The 16,262-nt window shown below is 38.3% G+C and overlaps 1 protein-coding gene across 2 annotated transcripts in view; it reads left to right on the forward strand.

Moving 5' to 3' along the window:
* The window catches only part of MTRR (5-methyltetrahydrofolate-homocysteine methyltransferase reductase), a 40,236-nt gene that overhangs the window by 19,434 nt on the left and 4,540 nt on the right, over positions 1-16,262 (forward strand). For both annotated transcript variants that reach the window (XM_077116829.1, XM_077116830.1), the window contains exons 6-14: positions 2,485-2,607; positions 4,115-4,268; positions 5,045-5,133; positions 7,457-7,637; positions 9,591-9,633; positions 10,620-10,806; positions 13,820-13,938; positions 15,073-15,165; positions 15,282-15,461. In XM_077116829.1, the coding sequence (XP_076972944.1) occupies positions 2,485-2,607; positions 4,115-4,268; positions 5,045-5,133; positions 7,457-7,637; positions 9,591-9,633; positions 10,620-10,806; positions 13,820-13,938; positions 15,073-15,165; positions 15,282-15,461 (1,169 nt within the window). The remainder of the gene's footprint in view (positions 1-2,484; positions 2,608-4,114; positions 4,269-5,044; positions 5,134-7,456; positions 7,638-9,590; positions 9,634-10,619; positions 10,807-13,819; positions 13,939-15,072; positions 15,166-15,281; positions 15,462-16,262) is intronic.

A 16,262-nucleotide genomic window follows, 5' to 3' on the forward strand; every position in this document is an offset into this window, starting at 1 on the left:
TGGGCCATGATGACCCTTTTAAGTCCCTGCATATCAACATCAGCTTGGGCCCTCTTCTAACAGTCCTTGAAATATTTGGGTAGCTCCCCTTTCTTGTGGAGAACTGAAAATCACTACCAAATGCAGAGTCCTTCTTCCTGAGGATCTGTCCTCTCCTACGATCACTAAGTTCTAAGTCTAGAACTTGAACAAGGGATGGTAACTTTGACTGGTCACCTTTCCTCATCCATCTTTGATACCTTTTCAGTATAAGGATTGGCCCAGTATCCTTGCTGACTGTCCATTTATTTTGACCCATAGTTTCCTTGTTTTGTTAGCTGTCTCCATTAATTCTTAGGGTTAGGTCACTTCAGTGCTCCCATTCATTATGGTAATTATGCCCACCTGGCATGGCAGGTTACTTGGTGCCATCTCTACTGCAGGGGTCCTCTACCTGGCCCCTCAGTGAGGCTTGTGTCCTTGCCCCAGCTCAGTCTTTGTTGCCTTGTTAATGGGGTGTTCTCTGGTGCTACCATGGAGCATTATCATCTGGAGGCCCTTTGGCTTACATGGGTAATTCACTCTGTGCAGCCACTTCTCCTCATCTGCTCCTGCCTTCAGCTGCTGGTCATGACAGTCCTGGTATTTATGCCTTGCTCAGTGTGTGCTCTTGCTTTATTCTTTGCTTCTAGTAGCCATGCAGTCAGTGTTTTCACATCATCTCTAGGGCTTCTTGCCAGGACATTAAATCCTGTATCTTAGAAGAGTCCTCCCCCCAATTTGAAAAACTCCTTTATCCACATCCATTCTCCACCCCTTCTTGGTCCTGCCCTTGAGTGTTCTGGATACTGTACTCCCCTGGCTCTATCTTAGTCTAGACCCTTGCCTTTCTTAGCAGACCCAACACATCAGCACATCTGTGGCCAGCTATGTTGGGACTTAACCCTAGGGATGGTCCAGTAGTCAGGAGAGGAGGTGATGTCATGTGGTGGTAAGGAGGAGGATATCTTGGAAGACAGAGGTCTCTGCATTGTTTTCATGCATTCATTAAAGGAGTTCAGCCCTTGCTAGTAAGGGGTGGCCATTGTTGCAGGCCAAAAAGATTCAGGAGAATCGAGGGATTCACGATTTTCAACCACATTTCCCTCTCCCATCTGTTAGGGCCCCATTTTTTCTCATTTATAACCCAATTTTTAGCTTTCTCCCTCTTTAGGCTGTAAGAGATGAGAGCCTCACTGTAAGATGTCCTCTTGCATTCATATATATGTTGTAATTGTTGATTAATCATTCTTAGTATTTTGCTTTTTTTTTTAATCTTTAAAATGACAGCTGAGCTTTGCAATAGTCCCCCAGTTCCTCTGGCTTTGTCAGTACTGTTTCTTAAACACCTGTAAATCACACTAGCTCTAGCTTTCCCTTCCATTGGTGTACCATCCACTTAGCAGTTGCTTTTCTCCCTTGTATTTGGGGCTGTGTGTGATCCAACTCAGAATTCCCGTTCTAGCATCTTTAGACCACTTTGGCACAATTATCATGTGCTGGGTTCTCAAACTGAGATGCTTTTTAGTGTATCTTCTTGGGGTCACCTCCTGAGAATGGATAGGATGGAGGCACCTTTGGACAGTGAGAAGCTAAGCTGTGATATAGGTTCAGCAGAGGCCTTAGCAATCCCCACAGGGGTCCCTGGAGCTGAGATGGACCTTCAGAATTTTCCTGAATTGGGACAGAGGGGGCTGTGCCTTTATGATCATTGACTAGTGATTGGCTGTGGGCCTCCTCTGAAAAGAGAGGTGGCTCCGGTGCTGGAAACTGTCTCAGGGGTGACTGATGGTGGAAGGCTGTCTCCTGGCAGCCTTCGCTACAGGCAGGCTGGGCGGTACCTCACTGTGTTCACCACATTCATCGACCTGCCCTGACGCTTTCCCCAGCTTTCCCGCCTACCAACTTAACCAGACTTAATTGACTAGAATATTTTGAAGTGTGGTTTTCTATTTTTAAACTTGGAGCACATCAAGTTAGAAAAGGGGCAGGTGTGGTAGAATACAGGCGCCACAGCCACATGGAGGTGTTTAAATTTAAATGAAAGAAAATTAAATAAAATGTAAGAAGTCAGTTCCTGGGACCATCTGTCCAGACATGTTCTTACGTTCTTAAACATCTGTCATCTCTTTTAGGACACCCTTCCTGGAGAATTCGTATGCATTCTGTTTTCTTCTACAAAATTAATTAGGAAGACTACAGACCTTTACAGAAAACTGCTAGCCTCTGAGATTTTCAATGTGCATTTTGAAGTTCTAGTGTCTGCTAGACAAGTAGTTAGAAATATGGATGTGTTTCTTTATGAAAGACTGAGGGACATTTTTTGAAAAACAGTGCCTGTAGTCATTTACCTTAGAGGAGAATGCCTAAACAGCCAGAAAGTTTTATAAGAGCCTGTAGGTAAATCACTAAGTATAGGAATGGTATAATTGCAAATTGAGTTATATTTTATATTTTTCTTTCAAGGTGGAAAGCCAAACATCTGTGACTTCGGTGGATTCCGTTTTTCAAGTTCCAATTTCAAAGGCAGTTCAGCTTACTACAAATGATGCCGTAAAAACTACTCTGCTATTAGAATTGGACATTTCAGTAAGTTACAGAGTTTATTTTTCAGCACAATTTTATTTTCAAGACAGTGTGATTTTTCAGAAAGAGGCATGTATGGTGCTCTGTTACATACACTGGGAAGGATGAGTGGTGGTCTCTGAGAGGAGTGCTGGCCTTTTCATTCTTGGCCAAAGAATTTTCCCTCCCCTACCTCACACCTATTTTATTTCCACCATGGACAGAGGTTCAGATGAGAAATGACTGTGGAAATGATTTATTAGCCTGAGAAGAGTGTTGCTGCTTTACTCTTTAAACCCTCAACGAACAATAGAATCAGAACAGGCTTTTATATATAAAAAGAGGCCCAGGAAAGGAAGCTCTATCATCTAATGTCAGCTGGCTAGGTAGAAATAGAGCTGAAACTAGTCATTCATATAAAAGTTAATTTCACAGAGCTATAGTTCTCAGATTCCTTTGAGAATAGAGAAAGAAAAAAAACAGCTTTCTCTCCAGGAAAATACTGTATAAAACATTTTTCATATGCTTCCAGGGGACTTCTGCACTTCCCTGTGAACTCCCTCCATCCTCCCTGGCACTGCCCCCCCTGGGGATCCATTGAGCTCAGCTTAAGAACCAATGAGTAATCCTGAACCTTCGGTGCTTGAGTACATCTTCAGAGTCATTTAGTTCAATTTGTTATTTTGATGTAGGTCCTTAGAGGTTAAGGAGTTGTACTTTACAAAGGAGTAAGAGCACATCAAGGCTGTCCCTGTAGATTGAGTTCAACTTTCTAATAGAAAAATGGAAATGTAACAGGTGCCACAGCTAGATTGTTTTGCTTACCTACTATTGAGTAGTTTCATATTTTTTCCAACTTTTTAAGAAGCCATATTGTTAAATCTTTATATATGTAAACCACAACATTTTATTTTCTGTTCTAATATTCTGCATTTTTGTCTTCAAGAGGCAGGGGTTTGCCACTTGGTGAGTCTGACTCCTTCCTGCCCTGTCTGCTGTGTCTAGGCCCCCTGTACACAGACTTGCTGCAGGGGTGGGTCCTGCTCCAACCCATGTTTGCTGAGGAAGTATAGTATTTTGTGCTCATGAAGGAAAAATTTCTTTGCCCATTGCTCTTCCTCCTTAAAGGAAAGGAGTAAAGGAAGGAAAAGGAATTTGAGAACAATGCTGATACCCCTAATTAGTTCTATTGTTCATAGTTTGTGTGTGTGTGTGTGGGGGGGGTGTTTGTGTTTATTAGAACAGGATTTTACATGGAATAGTCAAAATACTACTTACTAACATATCTTACTCTGTAGAAAATGATGAAGGTATTAATTTCCATTCAACAAACGCAGAATTTTATAAAGCATAAACGTTGGGTAACTAGAATCTCTTTTTAAAAATAACTCCCAATAAAAATTTGTATATTTTGTTAGTTGGGTTTATTGTTTATTTTTGTTGCAATTGAAATTATTTTATTTCTAAGTCCATTATTAAAATGGTTCTATAATTCATAAGGATTTGTTCTTTTACTTTGGTTCTTCTCTAGAAAACAGATATTTCCTATCAACCTGGAGATGCCTTCAATGTGATCTGTCCGAACAGTGATACTGAGGTCCAGAACCTGCTCCAGAGACTGCAACTCACAGATAAAAAAGAACACTGTGTCTTCTTGAAAATCAGGGGAGACACAAAGAAGAAAGGTACAGCCCAGCTCATGTGACTTACTAGGCCAGCGGGTTGAAGCTGATGAGTGCAAGAATTCACCCCACGTGCCTCTCATGTCAGGCCATGTGGGGCCTCCTTGAAGGCCTGAGCCTCTGCCAGTGTCAGCAGGCCGGGCATGGCGCTGCTGGGGCCTCCAGGATTCTGGCTTTGATACTCATTGTGGAGAATAAGGTGATAATGGACTGCCTCATGTAACTGTGGTTTTGGTGAAGCAGTTGCCTAGAGCCTTTTTTTAAAATTGTTTTCCTATTAAGGAAACTTCTCAGCATCTTTTATCATCACTTATTTCATATATAACATTAATTGAACTTTTCATTATTAAATAAAAGAAGTTAATTTTTAAGACACAATTGTGGATTGTTTGCCTAGAATTATGAACGTGAGTTCATTCAGTTCTAAGGTTATTTTTGAGAGTAGTACATTACTGATTCTAACGAATCGTTGCCATCCATAGACTTTGTTCTTTGAATTTAGATGCTTGCTTTCTTTTGAATGGCATCCCTGGATTTGGTAGGTATGGCTCATGTAATAGTGCTATTAATTTGTAATTATTTTATCTTTTGTAAAGTTGCTTTTTCTGCTCTAGTCATTTGGGGGAAGTGCTTTGATTGAATAAACATTGCTGCAAATCATTTCATATTTTGATAGTACTCTAATGTAAAATATCAGTTAGTTGTGTTTTTTAGAATGCAAAACATTTTTTTCTTTATTTTCTATGTCATGAACCTCTTTCTTATCTTTACCTAAAAAGGAGCAGTCTTACCCCAGCATATACCTGAGAGGAGTTCTCTCCAGTTCATCTTTACCTGGTGCCTTGAAATACAAGCAATTCCTAAAAAGGTATTCTTCTTTCTTCAGATAACTGTTAAAAATATGCTTAGTTTTGTGTAGGATTTATTAAGGAGGTTTGGTATTTATTTGCCCTTTGCAGCCTTGAAGAATATGTTCTTCACAGCATGTTTTCAAAATTAGTACCCGAGAGTGTATGGTATTTTTCTGATTGTCATAGACAGATATTTTTATGTCATTCTTACATTTAAATTTTTTACATTTTCTATTGAAATAGGATTTTTAAAGTAAGACTTTTTCTTGGTTTTACTGGGCATTAATTTGATATAACACGTTAAACAGTGATGAAAATGGTCCTACTTGACTTCTTATGTTAAACAACTATACATTGCCAGTATTTCTCATTCCAATGACTGGAATCTAATGAGCTGAGGTGTCTATTTATTTTTATTTTTCTCCCCTCTTCTTGCTACCTCTTATGATTAAGATCTCTTTTGTGCAATACCATATAATTATTGCTGAAACAGAATTCTCCAGGAGAAACTAAAAGTTTGAGTGGGTTATATTGATGTTTAGATGAATTTGGAGATAGAAGATCCACTAGATGTCAGTATTGCAGAACTACATTTTTAAAACGTTTGTATCTCCTGTCTTCAAACCACATCCCTCAAATGGCTCTCAATGGATGAAACGTTCCAAGCTTGTGCTTTGTCAAATTTGTATTGCTGGTGAGCACAAATGGTGCTATAATTAGGCAGTTCTACCCTACATTTTCATACTCTATTTTATTAATCTGTTGTTTATTGCATTTGTTTTATATTAACTACTTTGGAGGCTCAGTACTAGGTATGATTTCAGTAAATTTAGAATTTGCTGCGATGAGAACTTCTTGATTAAATTCATTATGTTCCCATTTTTAGTTCCAGCTCTCCTGTTTTTTTAAAATGTTGTGAAGCATGGAGTTTTTTTTCCTGACTAAAAATAGTATACTGGTAAATAATTCCGCATACAGAAATGTGTGACTCAGAAAGTCCTTTATAATGGAACATTCAGAGTTGACACTTGAATTTTGTTTTGTTAAGAAAATAATGGGGTCCTGTACTCTTGGTGCTATTCTATAACCTGTCTTTTTTACTTAAAAAGAAATCATGAGCCCTGCATGCCACAACATGAATAGATATTGTAAGTATTTTTAAAGGATGTTGTGGGTGTACCATAATTAATTGTAAAATTGCAAGAGTTGATTTGTTTCCAATTTCTCACTATTGAACTGTCTAGTTGAACATTCTTGTGCTCTAGTTACCTTTGCGTACTTGTTTGAAATATTGTAAAATAAATTTCTTGAAGTAGAATTGCTACTTAAATGAAATTTACATTTTAGTAAATGTTTGTGAATTTGTTTTCCAAAAACAGGGCAGTAAACTTTTTTAGTTTTATATTGTCTGTAATTCTAAAAGTAAACAATACTGTAAAGAATTAATAATTGCCGCTATTATTTTTTTTAATTGCCATTATTTTAACCTGTAATTTAGGAGATTTTATTGACTTTAGACTTCTGTGATACGAAAGTGATAATAAAAGTAAACCCTTTATTATCTTACAAAAGGTCTGTGCAGAGATTTGAAGCATTCATTTATTCAACAGCATTTTCCTGAGCACTTGTTCTCCATTCAGCACTGTGGTCACACTTTAAAGAATGTGATCTATTAGTCTCTGATATCTTAGGCAGGGATTCTTAAGCTAGGCTGCGTCTCGTGCCTTCATGGAAACTATGATGTTTGTTTAGACATTTTTACTTCCCTTTGTGCTGTGTGGTCAACTTTCAGCTCAGCTTTGCTTTTTGGGAAGCCATGGCTTCTTAAATAGCTCTGATATCCTGGGTACCCTGCTGTAATGGGAAGCCCAGTCAGCCTGTTGCACACCAATTCCTAGTTTACTTCTGTTGCTCTCACCAGCCTGTGACCCCCTGGGGCAGGTGTCTTCTTGCCCTCAGGACCTTGCCTGCCACAAGCTTGTTGTTATGTGACTAGAGAAGTCCTAGTCAAAATCATCATCTAAGACAAGAATTGTTGTGTCCAGAAACTCAATCTTGGCTTTGGAGACTTCCTGATGTAATTTAAGATCCTGCTTGTGACCGACTAGGTTGCTTTAGAACCTGGAACAAGTAAGCAAAACCAGAACTTAACAGTGGAATTTTCCTAGCAGGTAAATTTTAAAGCAGGTATTGAATTTTTTCCTGAGAACACTTCTTGTGACCTTCACTTTTTCTTGGATAATTTGTTACATCCCCAGGCAGGTAAAAACTGAATATTCTAAGAGTCCTAACCACAGAGCAGGTGGTAATTTAAATTTGCTTCCTTCTCTTGGACCACAGGCATTTTTGCGAGCCCTTGTGGACTATACCAGTGGTTATGCTGAAAAGCGAAGGCTTCAAGAGCTGTGTAGTAAGCAAGGAGCTGCTGATTATAACCGCTTTGTGAGAGATTCCTGTGTCTGCTTAGTGGACCTCCTCCATGCGTTTCCATCTTGCCAGCCACCGCTTCATCTGCTGCTTGGTGAGTGGCTGCTTGTGGCACAAAGGCCTTCTCTCCAAGCGCACTGATGTGTGGGTAATCTTTTTGCAATAAAAAGAAATTGCTACTTATTTATTACCTTGCAAAATTCCATACAGCGGTAGTGAGAACTCATCTAAATTAAGTTATAATCAGTAAGTAAAGATCTTATATATGGTGCCTTAACCTCTGGACTGCCTTCTAGAAGACAGAATCCCTCTTCCAAGCTGTTTTACGTCCTTATTCTTCTAATGTCACTATCTTTTTTATCTGTTATTTCATATGAAGGTTATTTAGCTAAGTCTTATCTAAAAATGAGCTTTACCCCAAAATTGTCTTTTTCAAAGTTCATGGATATCAGGTTTAATTGATGGAGATTAAGTGTGTGCCCTTTGTGCAGAATGCAGAGATGCCTCCATCTGGGCAAGTTGATACTTAAAGCTCCTCAAGTCAAAGGAACTCCTCACTTTGTCCCAGTAGAAGTCGACTACTTCCAGGCATAAAGCCAGGGAGAGCCCCAAAAGCACAAAATATTTCCAGTGAACATTAGCCCTGCTTTGTCCAGATTGTGCCCTTGGAACCTCTCATTAGGGATGATGACCGTAAGAACATCATAAGATTTTTAAACCTTTACTACTTTCCTGAGCTTGTAATTTTGTCATCTCTATTTTCCTGTAATGATAAGTAGTAAAATCTTTACAGTTTGCATTTGTTTTTGGTAACAGCAAGAAGTGTATCATACTCCTTACTGTTAAGCCCACAAGTTCCTTGTGGATGCCTGGTACAGTTCAGGGCTTTCGCCTTTGACATCAGGCCCTGCTCTGCTTTCCTTTTTATTTCCTTGTGTTCTTTCCTTTTTCCTCTTCCTCTACAGTGTTTAAAAAGTGTTACTAAGTGGAGCAGCTTTCCTGTTCTCCCATACGCAAATGAGCACTCAGACCCTTTTTAGTTGTCTTAGAGAGCTATTGTGGGGACAGGGTAACAGTGGGAATACCTGAAGAAGTGATAGGGAGTCTTATAAAGCTCAGTGATATATGGCTGTTTTAGCTCCTTTTTGTGGATGTTCTGTTACCTTTTCTAATGTTTATAAAAATGCCATCTATTACATGGTTATGTAAAAACACATTGGTAAGTACAAATGTGTAATTATTTTCCAGTTTCTTTAAGGAAAATTAACATATCTGATACTTAATATTACATTGACCCCTGTATAAAACCTTATTGTGGTAGTTAGTAAAACTAAGCCAGTTTAGAAATGCCTTTTCAAATTTTTACTCGAGTAACTTTAAAAAATATATGCATATATATTGAACTCAAAATTCCAAACGTTGTCTGTTTGGTCAGTTTGATATTCTAATGTTGATTTGTTAGCCTGCATTTAAAGAACCCCTATGTATTTTGAAACCACTGAGTTTTTGGATATTTGTTGAAAAATGTTCAATAAACACTTTTTTAAAAATTAATTATACATATATACAAAGGGAAAAAATTCAAGCTTAAATATTTTTCGTAATCCATCAAATAGTGATCTTTAATCTCTTGAAGGGTCATCACCTTATTTTAAATCTGGAACCTCTGGACACCCCTCACGAAAATGTTGCAAAAGCACATGGAAGCTTAGGGGTCCCTTGACCTGAAGCCTTGTTATAGACCCCTTTCTAAGTATCTTCTGGCTTAAGAAACCAGCATTTGTGGCAGAATACTGATTTCATAGTAAGAAAGTATAATATATCTGCCTTTTAATTCTAGGAATTGGAAAAAATATTCACTTGGTCACAGTGAATTTATATGTGCTCTAAAATATGATTTAAAACCAGAACATAAATTATTTGTGAATATTCTAAATAAGAGAAAACAGTAATCAAATTTAGGCCTTTAATTTTTTTTATCCCTTAGATATAAGGTTATTTTCAATAGCAGTGAATTAATTACTTATTTTATTTTTATTTTTCCTAGAACATCTTCCCAAGCTTCAACCTAGACCATACTCATGTGCAAGGTACTAATATTTGTTAACATAGTACAATCTAGTATATTTCCCCCAAAATCTTATCAAACACAATCTTTTGAATCCTTAGTATCTACTCATTTCATTTCATTCAGTGAAAGCTTGCCTAATTTAAGGCATGAAGGAGACAAAGCGAAGGCTCCCATCCTTTAAGAATTCATGAAGTTTAAAATCTTCATCAGTTCCCCAGGGCCCAGTTCAGTTTTTCTCCACTTAGAGAAGTGAGCCTCGAGGTTCTCCACTTGCTTCCGTTATTGACTGACCTGTACATTGATGTCCTCAGCCACCTGCATCAGACGGCCGAGGAGGACAGGGAGAGGCACTAAGTCCCTCTCGGGACTTGGTGCTCACTGGCTCCTCGGTCTGGCCTTCATTTCATTCTAGATTTTTACCATTTCCAATCTTGCTTTCCCCTTTGCTTCTCCAAGATAAGAAGGTAATAATGCGAGAAGTTGCATTGTTCTGATGATTAAAGGAGAAATGAGAATTAACTCTGGAATTTCTTTACATGATTTAGCCTATAGAGAAGACATAGAACTCTGTAGAAATACTTTTTGAAAGTATTTCGTCTTCAAATTTTTAGCTTTCTGCATTATATACTTCAAAAACTTTCAAATTTTATCAGATTACCCATAACTAATATATGGGATATTTATCAGGATTTATCCCTATTCATTCACAAAGTCTTTATGGATATTGTGTGAATCTGGCCACAAAAAGAACTTGAGGGATTGAGTCAGTTATTACAAATCTTATCTAGCCTGGAAGGCCAAAAAATAATGGGAAGCCTTCCTGTATGTATCATAAAACAAGGTAAGAAATGTTTAGGAAGCAATAGCACTTGTCTTTTATGGGGAGTTAATAGGTAGATTGAAGTCCATAAGGAACTAGTCCCCCACTGCAATGAGAAAAGGGGCTTTACCTGTGTGTACTAGTCCTAATACAGATTTTCAAAACTTGTCTGTGTGTCTTTGCAGCTCTAGTTTATTTCACCCAGGGAAGCTTCATTTTGTTTTTAACCTTGTGGAGTTTTTGTCTAACGCGACAACAGCAATTTTGCGGAAAGGAGTCTGTACGGGTTGGCTGGCCAGGCTTGTGGCTCCGATTCTTCAGCCAAATACGCAGGCCCCCTGTGCAGATGGAGGACAAGCCCTTGGTCCTGAGGTACTGAAACAATGTGCAACTGCAGCACCCCACAGTTCTCTTCTCTGCCTGCTTAGGAAAAAAATAGCCAATTTTATCAAATTTTTCAAAGGAAAGTTTATGCTCAATTATAAAATCTGTATTACAAGGGCAAGAAAATATTTATTCTCACTTACTGTGAATTTACTTTCTAGTGTTTAAACTTTGCAATCCAAAGCAGTCTGTGTATTTACTAAATGTGTAAGACTTAAATTTTGTATAGCAATGAGGTTTTTATATTTTCCAGTTCTGGGTAGTATAATTCCCCCATCCCTGTTTCTTCCCCTTTTGTCATAGCCAAGATCTGAATTAGTGCTATTACCGAAAAGAAATCTTAGATAAGAAATCACTTTCACGGGAAGAAAAATATAGTTGCTTTTCTGAACAAATTGTGAACATGTTTACACCTTGACTTAATGACATATTTTCTATTTTGATAGAATACTCAGCAATATCTCATTTGAGACAACAAATGTAGGGAATCATTTAAAGACATCCCTCCTGGCCCATAAGGAAGATTGAAATAAAAAAATAATTCATGCTTTATCATGAAGTCTTTCTCCCAGATACTGAAGAAATGTGTCATTTGTAGCTTTGTCTTATGATCCGTTTGGTTTCTAGACATTAATGGAGTTGAAAGCTAATAGCCCTAAGGGTTATTAAGACTTGTGGTATATGTTGGAGGGAATTTAAGGGAAGCCAACTGCTTGGAAATGCCCTTTAGATTTATACTTTCCTGATCTGTTGCCTGGACAGAGAGGTGCTTAGCAGTGTTTACAGTGTATTTTTCATCCTTCCTTCACCCTCTCAACCTCCCCCTGCCAAGAAAAAAAAAATAACTCCAATGTATACACAAACACTCTTAAGTTTGTTAGGCATGGGTGGAATGTTGGGAGCATAGAGAAACTAATTCTCTTTATTAAAAGTAATATTGTAATACTGACACAGAAATACTTCATCCCTTTGTGGTCTCTTAGTATAATATAGTCATAGTTCACTGAAATTGTCAAGTGTAAAAATAGCAAATGGTCTCTAAGAAATTAAAGAAAAAGGTCTATTTATAATGTATCCTAAGCACTTAACTTTCCACATATTCTTTCTTTCCCTCCTTCCTTCCCTACCTATTTCACAGGATTTTATTGACCACTCTATATGCATGCACTAGGGATACAGGTGTAAAGGTTATGATTTAAAACTATCTGTGTTTTATTGTACTTAATAGGACACAGTGTAGAGAATGTTAACGCTGCATCTGTCACAAGCCCTCCCCGATCCCCGTTCTGTCATGCTGTTGGTGTACGGTTGTTTCCAGGTGCCTTCCCTGCCACCGCACACCTCCTCCTGCTCAGGAGTGAGAAATTTTTTGCCAGACAAGTTTCCCCAGAGAAACAGAAGCAATGGGGGGGGACACACAAACGCATAAAAAGAGATTTATTTCCAGGGATTGACTCATGATTGTGAGAATTGGCAAGTCTGACGACTCAGCAAGAGTGATGCTTAAAAAAACAAAACAGAACAGAAGAGTAATGCCCAAGGATAACCTTAAAGTCAACCGATTGCAAAATGTTAACCCCTGCCACAAAATACCTTCACAGCACACCTAGATTCGTGTTTGATTAAATAACTGGGTGATGTACCCTAGCCAAGTTGGCCCATGAAACTAAATATCACATCATTGGTGTTCACACATCTCTCCCCATGCCTCTCACCCCTTCCCATCCATGGGAGGACTAGACCTTCCAGCCCAACTGATGTTTATTTCATCCAGTAGAACTGGCTTTGGTCAGCGAAGTGGGAGCAGACAAGATATATGCCTCAACTAAGCAGGAGCGTGCAACATAATGGTGTGGCATGGCTTGGTGTTGCTTGCCCTCTCACTGTTCCTCTCTGTCTTAAGAACACACATGATCGAGATCAGGGATACTCCTTTAGCCTGGATCCCAAATGAAGGAGACACATGATCTTTAGCTTCAGATATTAAAAGGCAGAAATAAGTAGTTGGTGTGGTAAGCCATTTCAGATTGCCGTTTCATGGTTGGGGGTTGATTGTCAGTGCAACAAAAGCACTAATATGCTGATCTCCTTGCGGTCCCTAACATAAAATGTTTGCTTTCATCTCAGGGTCTTTGCACTCTCTTTGCCAGAAACACCTTCCATCACACACCATGTGGCTGGCTCGTGCTTGAGTCAGGTGTGTCAAAGGTCTCATTCTCGAGGCCTTTTCCAATGTTTGTGTCTAAGATGGCAGTTTCCTGCCAACCCCATTTGTTTTCTGTCATAGGACTTATCACTCCCACCTTCAATTACTCCTGCTGGAATGTAAGTGCCATAAAGGCCAGACTTTGTTTTGTTCGCTTAAGTATCTCCATTTACTGTTACATTTAGTACCTTTAGTAAAATTGTTAATGAATGAATCAAGCCTGTAGGTTAATACAGCATTACAATTACAGTTTCATTCCCAAATAAGAGACAATAAAGCCTCAGTTCCACATAGTCTTCATTTAAAATATATGGTGTTCAGTCTGTGAGCTTCATATAGTTTTCCTCAAATTAAAGCCTGAAATTATAAGGTGATGCCACTTTTCCGTGTAGAACAGACTCCTACCATTCTATTAAAAACTTTTAAACTTGATCTAGATTTTTTGTGTGTTTCTCCACATTTATATTATGGTTGCCTACTATAGAGATCTTATCCATGGGCCTAGAAGAAGAATTTGATTATTATCTGCTCAGTGTTCTAACTTGAAAATATTACACCTGTCATTTTAAAAGCATTTTTTATTTGGATAGAGAGGGAGCATTTGCGAGATAGACTTGTTTATTTCTCTGTAGTGGCGGATGTATTCATGATTTCAATAAGATTAAATGCTGCTTTTTAATTTAATGACACTTCTTGAAGGAGAATTTGTGCGTTCTGAAAGAAGGTAATCTTGGTTACATGCTCTTGCCTAAGTTTTCTTTCATAGTTGTCATTATGGTTGCTTTATTATTCTAGATATCCATCTATCTTCGAACAGCAAATTCTTTCCACTTACCAGATGACCCTTCAGTCCCCATTATAATGGTGGGTCCGGGAACTGGAATAGCGCCCTTTATTGGTTTCCTACAACATAGGTATGTGCTTCTTAAGTATTTTGCAAAGAACGCTTTTAAACCAGAGGAAAAATGTATCCCTTGAGATCTTGGGTGGAGATATAACAGGTGGCCTTTTTATTTCTGTTGTAGTTTTTAGGATACTGCACTGTGGTTGTTTGGTTAAAAAGAATTATCAAATATACTAGGATAAAATAATTTGTCATCAACATTTGGTGTTGATAAGAGAAACATAAGTGTGATCAGTTAATAATCTAGCAAAATATTACAGGGATTTTGCTCTGTGGTGGAACTTTCCTTTTTATTGTAGCACTTTTGCCTTTCATTTTATTTTGGTTTCAGCTGCACTGTAGTCTGTGGCAAATGCAGGTGGGGACAGGTGTCAGGTACATCTTCATGGCACATCCATGGTGGATTGATAGAGCAGAGATCCAGTTCCCCAGAGGTTCAAGGTTAAACCCCATCATTAGTTTTCACAGGTTGATATTAATAGGTATAATCTGATATCAGAAGAGAACATTTGATATTAAAACCTCAAACAGAATTGTGCTTCTCTCCACGTTTGTGAAGTAGTAAACAGTTTGTATGTACAGTTCCCTAGATAGTGGATTAGTGTCCCTTGGATAAAGTTATTTTGTTTTATTTATTTATTTATTTTTTAGTTTTCTCTAAGAAAGCAAAAGAGTAATGGCAAACAGGCATACTCAGTGCTTTTCATTGGTGTGTTCATCATTTCAGAAACACTTTTTAAAGTAAATTGTTCTCATTCCACCTTTTAAAGGCCAGGCTCCTTGTGCCTTGTCTCCCTTATTAATTGAGTTATTTTTATTCGTAAAGTCACTTAATATTTACTGTGGTCATTAGTTTAGGTTTCCCAATGTGATTTTTATGGTGTCCTTGTTACAGATGTATCGTGGCGCTCACAGCGCGTAGACATCTGAGGCACATGGCTGTGCTGACTGTGCAGAGCGTCTGCAGGAGGAGCTGCGACGTCCTGTGCATAGCAAACGTTAATTGAGTGAATGAACGTTCACTGATTGAAAAGATGGACTTTACAAACCCATTTGGGTTTGATGATGGTGTTTCGTGACATAAGAGAAAGATTGGTTTTACATATTGTTTCTATAAAGCTTCTTAACTGTGTTTTTCACTTAGAGAGAAACTCCAGGAACAATACCCAGATGATAACTTTGGAGCAATGTGGCTGTTCTTTGGCTGCAGGCACAAGGACAAGGATTATTTATTCAGGTACTCCACATTCCAGTGTTTTATGCTCAGCCACTGAGTATACACTTCTAGTAACAGGTGCTTTTCACTTTTAAATTATGGGACCTTTGAATGATCCATTTTGTATTCTATTTCAGAGAAGAACTCGAACATTTCCTTAAGAGTGGGATCTTAACACACCTAAAGGTTTCCTTCTCAAGAGATGCACCTGTGGGGGAGGAACCCTCAGCCAAATATGTGCAAGACAATATCCAGCTTCACTCCAAGCAGATGGCAAGAATCCTCCTCCTTGAAAATGGTTATATTTATGTGTGTGGGTAAGTGTCCCTCATGCTTGCATGCCAGGCAGGATAAGGCAGTTGGTGGTGTTGATAAGAGAAACAGAAGCATGATCAGTTAAGAGTCTAGTTGTGGGCGGGCCGCGGTGGCTCAGCGGGCAAGAGTGCTTGCCTGCCATGCCGGAGGACCCCGGTTCGATTCCCGGCCCCAGCCCATGTAAAAAACAAACAAACAAACAAAAAATAATAAAATAAAAAAAAATACTTTAAAAAAAAAAAGAGAGTCTAGTTGTGTAGCATGAGACATTCGATTCGCATGTACAGAAATAGAAATGCAGTTCTAAAATGATTCCAATAGACATTTAATAGCCGACAAGTTGTCCTTAACAGAGAAATGGTGGTGAAAATTAATTGAAGTCTCTGGATTCATTTTGTTATATGCAAGGATGTCTGATTTCTACAGTTGAACTAGCTAAGGAAAGAAAGAGCATGGCTTTGACTTGAAAATGTGGATGCTAAGATCCTTTTCCATCAAAGCAAAATTTGTGTTATGAGCATTGATATAATCCAGGAGTCATTGAGGCAAGATCCATTAGAGAAACGCATAATTGTCGTAGAAAGTAGAATTTTTGTAAACTTATTTCCCTGTTTTAATGGAACTCAACAAATTCCATTTTAATAAAAAGGGGTCGGGGGAGCTGAAGTAAAACAAAGTTTCTCTTTCACCCTAATATATCCCAAACATTTAACACATTCTCTAAGTCAGGTTTTGTTTGTTTGTTTTTTAAATTGTGACCCCTAAAAAGAAAACACTGGCACAGTGATCCAGAATACATATAA

This window comes from Tamandua tetradactyla, chromosome 9, assembly GCF_023851605.1.
Source record: "Tamandua tetradactyla isolate mTamTet1 chromosome 9, mTamTet1.pri, whole genome shotgun sequence".
Taxonomy (NCBI): domain Eukaryota; kingdom Metazoa; phylum Chordata; class Mammalia; order Pilosa; family Myrmecophagidae; genus Tamandua; species Tamandua tetradactyla.